The following is a 12,950-nucleotide window of genomic DNA, read 5'->3' on the forward strand; positions in this document are numbered from 1 at the left end:
TCATAAAGCAATATCCCAAACATGTTTTATGTAAGAGCATTAGCTTTACAAAACAGAAGAGACCATCATCTCTTTCTCCCCAACGACAAGTCTTTCTTCCATTTCTTAAATACAAACTTTTTTGATATTTAAAATTTTTGAAATAAGGGTAGCTCTTCGAGTTGGTGATTTCTCAGCACCATTTCATAGATTAAAGCTTCATTTTTCTTCAGTAATAGTGCATAAAATAATGACATGTCTCACAACTGATAGTATCTTAGACTGATGAAATATCATAGCGCTGGTCACCTGTAGAATAGTTTTTCTAATTTCCCAAATGCTTCAGTTTCCTCCACTAGAATATAAACTGTTGGGGCAGGATTCATTTCTACCTCGAGTACTATATTTCTATCTATATGAAAATGATTATTATAAGAATATTTATGCAGAGATTATAAGGAACACTGAAGTTTTTTAAGCGGTTACGAATGCCAGGTACTATGTGAAACACTTTACACGTATTTAATTCCAACAACGTAGAATTTGTTACTATTATCTCCATTTTGCAAATGAGGAAACTGAGGCTTAAAGGGGAAAGGAAATTCCCTACGTCCTGTTCACTGTTTCATTCATTCACGAATAAATGAACGCTTGCAAAGGAGTCTTACAACAGCTCAGTTGGACAGATGGGGCCATTACTACTGTAGGTCACAGAGGAAATGCACAATAAATACAAGCTTGAAAGGTCAGCTGGTTCACTATTTAGTCTTGGAATCCTGAAATCTGGTGTGGAAGTTGTGTCCAAAGTGGCTAAGAATCTATCTGCTGCGGAGTCTAAATACCTGAATTCGAACCCCAACTCGGCTACTATGACACCTGACCCGAGTGAGGTATTTGCACATCTGTCTGCTGACGCTCTCACCCGTGAAATGGAAATGAGAAGAGGACCTAGCCCTCCTGGGGCTGCTGTGAGGATTAGACTACAGAAGGCCACAACACGGTGAGTGACGTCCAAACCAAGGGAATCCCGTTATTTGGAAGACATTTGGTTGCTGCAAAAGTAATTGCGGTTCAAAAGGTTAAAAATAATTGCAAAAACAGCAATTACTTTTGCACCCACCTAATAATTAAGTCAACAAAATGGGCCTCCCCAGCTAGAGACTCTAAGTTCCAGAGACAGGCTCCCAGTTCTGAATCTCTTCTAAGTCTGCTTGAAGTTTGGCACTAGCAGGCAGTCAGTGTCAGCTGACAAGGATGCTTCCGGATCCATGACCACCTGGAATGTCCTAGACAGAGGGAGCTGCTCTAGGAATCTCCAGGTTGCTAAGTGGCCATTTCCTCAGTCACAGGAGGCAGGGCCAAGAGAAGACACTAGATAGCGACACCCCCTCGCCTCTCCACTTCTGGGGACATGGCTACTGCCTACTACAAGGTGGACTGATGAATTACAGCTCTGCTTCCTCTCCCCTCCCCACTATAAACCGTGAAAAAGGGGAGATTTCAGCGAGCTGGGAGGTGGCGCAGAGTACAGGAGCCCACTGTCCAGGGTATAATATCCTACTTTGCATTAATGCGGGCCTTTGAGTGAGTTTTTTCTTTACCTGTAAAGCACTACAAGTTTCTAGTACATAATAAGCACTAAATGACTGTTATCTAATATGATTAGCCCAGTATAATTCAAATCCCTTCCTAACCTCAGTGCCTTACTTTCTCCCATATTACCTATTTTCCAAAGAGTTGTGTTACTTTAACAGCATTTGCAATTTTCCCAAATGTTATAGAGATCATTGGAGCACTTTGCAAAGGGAATCTTACGTTTTCTCCAACTCACAATACAAAATAAGACACAAAAAAATCTTATTCAGAATACCCATAATTTAAATGGGCATACAGATAAAGAGAAGTAAATTCAAGTCCCAAAGAAATTGAAATGGGGCAGGAAGGAGGAGAAAATAGTGGTTGTAATTAGACACTTTTATAAGCATGAGAAAATCTCCTTTTCTGAAAGCACGAATATTTTCAAAGCTAAGCAAATATTAATAGTTGTCTCTGCTCTATTTACAATGTGCCACCTGCAACCCTCCACTGTATGGCTCATTTGAGTAACTTCAAATAGTCAAAGTAATTGATTTAACATGCACAGGATGGTAAGGACTAGCTCATACTATAATTCTCTGCTCAATTTGTTTGACATCTTAAGTTTGGAATGTAAACCTTGATAAGACGAAACAGTCTTCTTACGCACTGTCATTTTTGGACTCAAGTGGGTTTGATCCAAATATTAGCGTAGAAAACAGCTAATAACTATGAACAAATGAAAGCAGTGATTCTTCTATAGCCCAGTACTATGTAGAAAATGCCTCCTAGTTTATGGAATTTTTTGATTTTTCTATGTTTTCTATTTCTTTAAGAATGCATAAAATTGGTTTACTATCTTGGGAATTTTAAACTTTTGGTATGTATCAATAACTGTTTTTTCAATTTCTAGAAATGATGTTTAATTTAAATAGCTGAAGAACAAAAATATACATCTGGAGGTTTTATTTGTTCTAGTTTTCAGGTAACAGCCATCTACTTAGCTGACAGTCACCTCCTAGGCAATGCTGGCCCATCACACAATTAGAAAACAACCTGCACATAGAGTATCACTCTATGGGATGCCTATGGCTATAAAAAACACACTACATAAGACTTAGTGCAACTGAAGTACAACCCAAACTCTCTCCTTTGGACCAGGAGCATCACATTTGCTCACCAGTCTCATCTTTGTTTTCTGAAATGTCAATTAGCTTGACTGAAATTTTTCTATGCAAAGGCAGCTGCATAGAATTTATCTGTACTTTATCTGAAGGAGTCACTGAAGGATGGAGGTATACTACACAGAATCAGATGAAGAAGAGCTCTAGAGGAAATGACGCCTCAAGGCTGCAAATCGTTAGCATCTCTGATACATTTGCAAATTCCCATTGAGCCAAATTTGCCTGCAAAAACAGGATATTTCCACCAAGTGCCTTGTCTGGTTTCTCACACCATTTTATTTCAAAAGCATTTTATGAGAACTCTGCTATACATTCTACCTCCCATCTGGTTCATATTTAACAAAGTATACCCACCCTTTTCCTTTTTAGGTTCCAAAAACAGATGTCCCTGATGTCACATAAAAGTGCAGGTCACACTATTTCAGCTAACGTCTCTGGCTTCCTATTCTTCTCTTGGAGTTCCGGTGAACTCGAGCTATTTGTAACCTTTTGCGCCATCTCACTACAGAAGTAATAAAAGGGCCCAACTACCTCAACTCATAACATAAATAAAATAAAAAGACTGGTAGGTATTTAAGGATATCGAACAGGTTCTACTCTTGTCCAACGAGACAGCTCTACCCAGGAAGGAAGAGAGCAGCAATGCCTCTTGTGGAATATAATACCGAGCCTTCCAGGGTGCCCTCTGCCATCATTGTAATTACCATCAGAAAGCTTTGATAAGCACTGTGTACATCAGGAAGCTATGCACAAAGGACACAAATCAACATTCTCCAACACGAAGGGCTTGCAGTACATATTCCTCAACAGGCCTCTAAACATTTATACAGAAAAAAATCATACTTGGAAACAGCTCTAAGATATATACATTTCAAATGATACTATAAATAATTCTCTTTATTGCCTGAGATTCAGAAACAAAGGTATTTATATCAATTTGTATCTACTGTACCTAATTATATTTTAGGAAACATGATTTAATCCAGAGAATACTAAAATCTGTATAACTTTTTTTTTTCATAAATGGGTTCTACTATATCATATAATTATGCATAACTGAGTTCTGTTTATAGTTTTAATCATGTATTTATAAAAACAAATTTTGACAAGCAGTGCTAGGGGTCTCTGTAGAGAGACATAAAAATAAACTAAAATGCCCTTACTGAATATCGGTGCTTTTTTTGTAAAAAAAAATTTGTACATGAAAGTATTAAAAAGTAATCATGTGAAATAATTTAATGGATATAAGACAAAAAAAACATGAATTGAAAAATGTTTTCTTTTATGTTTTATTATTATTATGTTTTAATATTAATAAATAAAATTTGCATAAGCAATTCTATTTACACTGTAGCACTGAATTACAATGCTATTCACAGCAGTCTTACTATATGTATTGCTTACCTGCCCCTCTGAACCGCTAAGGCATCCAGTTCATCAAAGAAAATAACGGAAGGAGACACGGCCCTTGCTTTTCGGAAGACCTGGCAGAAAGAGCACCACATTAGCTAAAGATCAGCAAACTCCAAAACACTCCAGCTGGTTTCCATTTGAAAACTGTATTTAGAGCTAAATCTATTATGTACAAGCCAACCAGCCCAATCATTTTGCACATAACCTACAAGAGGTGTGTACACACTCTGTAAGGATGTCAAAGCATCTTCTTCCACCGGGTTTACGTGCAGAGACAAGACAACAACACAATCACAAAGGCGTGTAGGAGGCAACCCGGCTAAGCAACGAATCTCAGCTCCTACGCCAGCTCCACCACTCAAGAGGCTGCGTGACCTGCAGCCAACAGGTAACTTTCCTTGTCTAAACTTTAATTTCCTCATCTATCAAAAGAGATCATGATAAGGGCCAGCCTCAGAAGATTATCTTAAGAACTGAATAAAAAAGAATGCAAAGCATTTAGCTCAATGCCTAAAGCATAGTAAGAGCTCAGTAAATGATAGGTATTACCATAAACACATGTTTAAAAGAAAAACCATCAATGTATAAAATCAGCCATAGCTTGGCGGATCAAATACCCAGAAATTCAAAAGCCACAGGCCTTGCTCATTTCTCTGAGGACTGTATGGGAATAATAGTTGGTGCAATGCCAGGACAAGAAAAATGGCCAAAATTTGGAAGACCATATAGACTGGTCAGACCAGAAGTCAATCAGACTATCAACATCAGAGACTGGCGAGATAGCAGCTATAGGGGTGGCATGTGGAAATGGGCTAGAAAAAGTCAGCACAGGCACAAAGAAATCCAAACGTGTGTTACCTGTAGCCATTTTCTTGTCACAAGTATCATGACCATAAAAATAGAATAATGTTACCAAAACGTTAATATTAAAAAACATCACCTTTTTCATATTTTGATCAATGATGGTGTTGTCATTATCAGTTAATGTTTTATACAATTGCTATCATCTACATTTTAAAGAGGAAAAAAGACTAAAGGTAACGATGTTTTCTCTACTAAACAAGAAAGTATTCCAATCTCTAATACTACTCTGATATTTTACAGATGGAGACCATCCAATCCACTGCTATCTGTGTGCTCCTGCCCTCCTTAGCTCTGTGAGGACATGGGGGGAGGGGGGGGAGATGGGCGGTGGCTGTGTGACGCAGGCCAGCTCTGTGGGGGGGGCAGGGGCGGGGGCTGTGTGACGCAGGCCAGCTCTGTCTAGGAAAGCCAAGGCTTGTGCTCCAATTGCGGTGGTCACCCGACTCCAATGCTTGTTCTACATGAATTTATTTACCATGTGTAGTTTCTGCAATATGGAGTGGCCTGTCAATCAGGCACAGGTTTTAAAACTTAGGAGAGGAGGGGATGCATTGTCTCAATCACCAGGCAAAGGTAAAATAAATAAGACAAGGAGAGTATAGTGCAGTTTTTATACACTAAGCTTATTCGATTTAGAGGACTACCCAGTTTAAAGGATTTAAACCTCACTCAGAGATAATGCAATCTTTGCAAGTGCAGACATATCCTTTTGTCTTTTTTTTAATGAAATGCTGATACTTGTTTTTAAATATCTTTATTTGGTAAAACTTAGGGCTGGTAATATTAAAATGTTTGAAAACAGAAACAAAGTATTGTAGTTGATCAAAACTGCATTTTAAAGCAACAAAATATACCACTAGAATTTAGATTTGGAAATTTCAAAATCTGTAACCCCCAAAAAATGAAAACCATCCAAAGGACAGATGTGTGATTCTCCAGCAGGGTTCCATTTTAAGGATAGTGTTCTTACCTCTCTAACTGCTCTTTCAGATTCACCCACATATTTATTCATTAATTCAGGCCCCTGTATGAAAAGAAAACTGTTCAGTTCTTTATAAATGCAACTACATGTCTTTCAATGTAAAACATATACATAAAAGAAGAAAAAAATAAACAAATGTCAGCTTCTAGTTAAATTAGTTCCTTAGCATTTTCCTTTAGCTTATTTTCACTGGTGTTATTTGTGTTTCAAAAATTAAAGCCATTCTAAGTTCCCCAAACTACACATCAATACAAAAGAAAGGCTGTGATCATGTCTTGTCCATCATCTGTCTACCCACCCGCCCACATTTTACATATCAGTCACGGTGCTCGGCACTAAGAGATGGACCGGTCTCATCTGGAAGACCAGCAAGGGCAACACCCATGGATCCCCAGGCCGAACCAGTGGCTGGTCTCAGAGGATCCACTTGTCGGGCTGTGTTTAAGTCCACTAGATCAATAGCTCCCTCTGACAAGAAGCAAGACCTCAGGCTACTCTTCTTACGACTCCATGATAACCCCTGAAAATGGAATGGGGATCATGGAATCCATGATGATCTTACAATATTTCCCCGAATGTTGCTGATATAAATGCTGCCCTAAAGCTCTCTGCTCTCACTTAACATGGCCAGGTAGACACTGACAGTATACATCTGCAGGGCCGTCTGCCCTCACCTGACGTGGCCAGGTAGACACCACTGTATGCATCTGCAGGGCCGTCTGCCCTCACCTGACGTGGCCAGGTAGACACCACTGTATGCATCTACAGGGCCATCTGCACCTGACGTGGCCTGTAGACACCACTGTATGCATCTGCAGGGCCATTTGCCCTCACCTGACGTGGCCAGGTAGACACCAGCTGTATGCATCTGCAGGGGCGTCTGCCCTCACCTGACGTGGCCAGGTAGACACCACTGTATGCATCTGCAGGGGCGTCTGCCCTCACTTGACGTGTCCAGGTAGACACCACTGTATGCATCTGCAGGGGCGTCTGCCCTCACCTGACGTGGCCTGTAGACACCAGCTGTATACATCTGCAGGGTCAAACATGCTCTTCTTAGCCACTCTCCTGCCAGAGGAGATCACTCTCATAGAACAAAGTTCAGGGCCACAACTGTGACAATGACAACAGCCCGTCACCCTCCAAAGTGTCTATGCACTCAGCCTGTCTGAATCTTCCTTAGGTATCTGCCACTCAGCACTTCATCCAGTTGATGGGGAGTCTCTTGTCCCTTCTTGCATCCACATATTTTAGAAGAGGCACCAAAGATGAAAGGTGTGAACTTCTTGTAAAAGATTGTTTTCAATTTTCACTAACCAGCAATCAACAGGAGAATCCCTACTGAATCCCAGTGGTATACTGCAAATCACTGATCCAAAGACGTACATTTTTTTTGACATTTAACATTTCTGAATTTTAACACTGTTTCTTTTTTAAATACCTAAAATATCATATATTGTGTAAAAAACTGAAGGCTTTCTTTTTTACTGCACACCTATCTATCTTCTCATGTTACACATTCATCACATCACAGGAAGTCATAGGATATTCTTAAAAACTCTGCTCCTGAGACCTACAACTATTCCCTTGAGATACTGGTACAAAATTTGTCCTACAATGCCACATGTCCTTCTCAGCCATGGGAACTTTCTCTCCGTACCCCTTTCCTCCCAGAACCCAGCTTCTAGTGACACCCTTCCCAACACAACTCCAAACCCAACAGATGTGTGCTCGTGCGCACACACGTTTTTTTCCTCTCCCTCTCTCTCTACACACACACACACACACACACACACACACGCACACACACACGCACACACACACGCACACACACACACCTACCTTATTTTGAACAAGAGTCATGCTCTATCCCATGCAAATCACCGGTCCAGACATTAGAGGATGTACTAGACACTGGCTTGAGTACTTCCTAAACAGTTTACATTAATTAAGACACCTGGCTGATTGAAGCACACGGGCAAACCCTAGCAGAACGTCAACTAATGCCACAAATTGGTATGGGCGATATTTAGCTTCAGTTAAGATACCATTTTACAAAGATAATCACCCTGGAGTATGACTAGTACTAGGAGAGAGACACGCACAGGTGCCACTGAAACACAGAACACATGTCAGAGTCAAGGACGCTCCTGGAGAAAGTAACATTTCAGTTGAGTCCTCAGCCTCAGCTGATTTACTCTGTACCCTCAAAAACATGGAATATATCAAGAGCCAGGAAGAAATCAAAAAGGTCTCTGATGAGCCAAAATAGGTGGTACTATCAGCACTGGAACCGTGGAAGAGCTCTTAAGGTCTAATTCAGAGTTGACTGACTGCGATTATGCACAAAACTAAGGCACTCGAGAAGAACTGGTAAGAGGATTTAGACCAGGTGGAGCGTAAGATGTGGGGGGATGTGAGCATCGGTTAGGCCACTTCGGGTGGGAGGCACCGGGCCCGTCAAATGCAAGTTTACATTTTATCTTGTAAGCAATAGGATGGGTCTTAGGGGAGTTAACTGACAATAGGAGCTTTATGGAAAGATGGTTGTAGCCACAATATACAGGATTATTTAAAGGAACATGAGACCAGAAACAGAGACCAGTTATCAAATTCGTAAAATAGGAAAGGTGAGAAATGAGGATGATTCAGGAAAAACAACGGGAGGGAAATAAGAATATGGCAACAGAAACTATTTAAAAAGACAAAATCAACTTAATTTGTTGTGAGTAGCAAGATGTGAAAGTGAGAGAGAATAAAAGGTGTCGATACTTCATATTCGACTGAAGTTCATGAAGGAAAAAATGACGCTAAATATATTCAGTGTAGCGAATCTCAGCAACATACAGCTCATTAAAATATTTCATCACAAAATGCTCAAAATGAAAAATGGTGTAATCACAAACATGAGGGCTCCCATTTACCGAACATTTACTACACACCACATGAACTGTTCCAAGGACTTTATATGTATTAATTCAGCTGTGAAAAATGTAAAGCTGCAGGATTACTACGACAACTTTCTATCTGTGAGTAAATTAAAGATCCACACAAAATCAAAGGCTGGAAAGGCCACAAACGTCTAGCACCTTAATCTTTTTACTGACATGTTGAGGCACTGAATCATTCAGTTTTTTCACTCAACGAATATTTATGAAGTGCCTACAACGAGTTTGTGGCTTCATAGGAGACATTAAACATATTCTTAAAAAACTGAAAATATAGTGTGGAAAAAATCACCACTATAATGCAAATACCACGAAGAGAAGCAAAAATAAAACAAAGATTCCTTCAGATAAAAGAACGAAGGAATATTCCTGAACAGCAATGAGCTCACGACCGGGTTACATCACTTGGAATGACTGAATCAGTGTGGTTGTTATTTCCTCAGGCGTCACTCAACAGCCGCTGCAGTCGCCCACGTGCACACGGAGTGGGAGGGAGGGCGAAGGCAGCTGTGATCCCAGCAGCGTGGACCGCTCTGGGAAGGAGAAAGGCAGAACAAGTCCCGAGTCCTAGAGGAAGGAGGGGGTCTGTGCACCCAGCTACACGGGAAGGAGCTAATGAACTAGAGCAGAGAAGCAGACGCTACCAGAAAGAAAATGGTTGGGGATAACAATGCAGAAAGGAAATTTCTGGAATAATACGGAGTTTATTGTCAGAAGAGGAATTCTCCTCCTCCTCCTTCTTCTTTACATCCCATTCAAAACGCAAAATTTATTCTTAATTAAAGGGCTAACTTACAGCAAGCTGCAGGCTAGATTTGGCCCAAAGACTTGTACAGCAGGTCCTCGAATAACGAATGACGTCATTTCATTCAATGTCATTTTGTCATAACATTGATGAGCTGCCATAGGAATTTACCTTTTGTCTTATATCAGTAGCAATGGTAAGACTGGTTTCGTTATACCTCATTTTACTGAAAGTCTCAGAATCTATCGATGATGTTAAATGAGGACTTAATAGTCTGTCGACCCCAATCCCATTAGTTTCATACAATATGAAATAGTTCATTTCTGCCAACAAGATAATCAGTCATCAAAAATATCAGTAACATGATTGCTGCCTGAAACACGTGGACTTCAAAATATTAAGAAAATTGATCAAAACATTAAGGAAAAAAATAAATAACACTTAAAAAAGCAATTTCATTGCCATGGGGATACGAAAGACAGTTTGGGGAATATAATCAATAATGTAAAGATTTTGTAGGGTATCCAATGGACACTTGTCTTATTAGGGAGACCACTTCATGGACAGTGTAGATACCTGACCACTGCAGTGTTCACCTGAAGCTAAATAATAATGTCAACTACAATTTAATATATATATGTAGTCACTGGAGGTGGAGTACAGCACAGGGAATGGAGTCAGTGAAACTGTAACAACTACATACGACGTCAGAGGGGTAGTAGATTGGGGGAGGGGGTTATCACTGTGTGAGGGGTGTACATGACTATTACATTGCATTGTACACCTGAAACTAATAATAATAATAAAAAGAAGTAAAGAAAAACAAAAGCAATTTCAAAACACCTAGTGATGTTTAAGATGTTTGTGCCGCATGAACAGAACTTGTACGTCTCGGTATACAGACCCCAGAGAAACTCACATGCAAGGGTATTCATGAAGCACTGTTTACAACAACAAAAATTAAACCTGTCAAAAAATCGAAAAATTCATTAACATAAACATGAGTGAATAAACTGTAGTGTCCTCATAAAATGGAGAGCTAGACTAGCAAAGTGTGAATGAAAGGTTGGACTGAGACAGTTTGGAAGCAGGGAGAAAAGCCAGAAAGCTGTTATACAGCCAAACACACTGCCTTACGCATTTATAACCAAGAATCAGAAGAGAGTTCTTAATGTTTTGCCCAATTTTTAAAGGTCTTCCCCATTGATTAAGATCATTTTGCATGGTTTTACCCTGCATGTTAATTTTCACCGTCCTATGCATACAAAACAAGGTCTGGCCATTCATAATATATAACATAAAGTCAAATAACAGAGCAGGTGCTATTCATTTACATATGATAAATGACACTTTCACGCAAAGAGAACTGGTGAAGAATTCAGAAAGTTCACAATAAAACAAGAATCAGTGCCCACTCAATAAAGTAACCTTTTGATAATTAGGACAACGGGTTTTTGTTGGGGAGGGGGTTAGAGGGGGGAGCGTGAGGAAGGGGTAAAAATGTTTCTGCAGAATTTGATTCAGTTTAGGGTAATTAGGAAAATGTGGCATGACAATGATCCGAAAGGAAACTGCTGGTGTCCCTGCTGTTTTTATTGTAATTATTATCATACCAACTCTGTATTACTGTTATTGTTCTTACAGCAACTCTCTGTAGAAGTCAAGGGCATGACATAACATAGTAATCCACTGAAGACATTTCTTTAAGCAGGCATACATATATATATTCAGGGCTTTCTAATTATCTGGCACAACGGAAGGAAAGCAGAGAATCTGGAGCAACGATTACTGCTCTCCATAGACTGTGTGTGGCTCTAAAAAAGATGGCTTGAACATCAACTTGGAAAGTACAAGACTATGATTGTTTCAGGATCTCTGAGAATACAGGATCAATATTCTGCTACTGATAACAGAAAGATTAATGTCTTCAATACCTGACGTGTAGGCAGACAAACTTGGTATTTTTTTTTGAAAATGTGAAAACATGGCATATAGCCTCAACCAGTGAAGGGTCATTCTATTACTGTATAGAGATTGGCTGGAGGAAACCTGTGGATAAGAAACAATGCTTTTTTTTCCCCAAAAAACAAAACAAAAGAAATAGAAAAAACATCAAACAGATTTGAAAATCTAACCTAAGAATTTAGCGCTGTGAAGAAAATCTGGATTGGAATAGATGAAGTATTGCTAACAAGTAGAGAGTAAGGAACTGACGTCTGTAGGGTCCCTCGGACATGTCATCCTGTATGGAATGACATGCTGATAAACAGTGCCTAGATGCTGGCCAGCAAAACGCCAGGCCAGGAGCTAAAGTGACATGCTACATGGGTCTAAAAGGCTGTAAGCAACATCATCACCAAGGAAGGTTATTCTGAGTTTGAAGTTCAAATTGCCAGATGTCACTGCATTTTGGTACAAAGAGCTGCAAAAGCTTAAATTCAGTTTCAAAGATATAGTCTACTACATTTCATTCTAATATGAACACAACACTTATGAGACCCTAGGCTGTGCTGCTATAATTTTTTCCTTCATTTTAATTCAAACAGACATCCAATTCTTAAAAATAGAAGAAAGCAGCAACGAGTGTCAACTAATTTATAAAAGTCTTGCTAAAGGCTTGATATCTATTATCCCTATTTATTGCTTACATCAGTCCTCTGAAGTAGATACTCTTACTATCATAACTTTACAGAAAAAAATTCAAGTGAAAAAGGTTCATTTGCACAAAGTCACATAGCTTAGTAAATGGCAGAACTGGGCTTTAAGTCTCCTAATTGTTCATTACACCTGACAATGATAGGATATGCCCCAAATGGTTAGCCACTAACAGGGACAAAGGACAAGCAGCAGATCAGAAAATAAGCATCACGGGAGCCACGCACAGGTTATTATTTGTGGAAGGGCTACAGGAGTCATTCAGTCTAACCCACCTCGCTGAGAGGAGAACCAGAGGAGAACACAGAGCTAAGAAGCTGAGTGAAGGGCCAACGGTCCTGGAAAGTTGAATGGCAGAAATGATGGCAAGCATGCAGGACTTTGATTCCCAGACTACTACTTTTTCTAACAACCAGGATGTCCCCTGTTTTCCCAAGTCCTTAAAAATAAATAAATACATAAATAAGGGAACCATTCCCTTAAGATTTTATACAGTACCAGCAATTCAAATGCAAAGGTATTTGTGGGAGCAGATCAAGTGGCAAGGGCAGAGGCTAAAGCTCAGTAAACAGCTGTGAACATGGGCTAATTTGAAAAGAAGACTG

General features: G+C 39.7%; 1 protein-coding gene across 4 annotated transcripts in view; it reads right to left on the reverse strand.

The window, feature by feature from the left end:
- Positions 1-12,950, reverse strand: part of AFG2A (AAA ATPase AFG2A) — a 275,103-nt gene that overhangs the window by 193,681 nt on the left and 68,472 nt on the right. For all 4 annotated transcript variants that reach the window (XM_074338541.2, XM_074338542.2, XM_019741388.3 and 1 more), the window contains 2 exons: positions 5,986-6,039; positions 4,143-4,222 (listed from right to left, as the gene is read on the reverse strand). In XM_074338541.2, the coding sequence (XP_074194642.2) occupies positions 4,143-4,222; positions 5,986-6,039 (134 nt within the window). The remainder of the gene's footprint in view (positions 1-4,142; positions 4,223-5,985; positions 6,040-12,950) is intronic.

This window comes from Rhinolophus sinicus, chromosome 15, assembly GCF_057876585.1.
Source record: "Rhinolophus sinicus isolate RSI-liver-muscle chromosome 15, RSI-T2T, whole genome shotgun sequence".
In the NCBI taxonomy this organism is placed as follows: domain Eukaryota; kingdom Metazoa; phylum Chordata; class Mammalia; order Chiroptera; family Rhinolophidae; genus Rhinolophus; species Rhinolophus sinicus.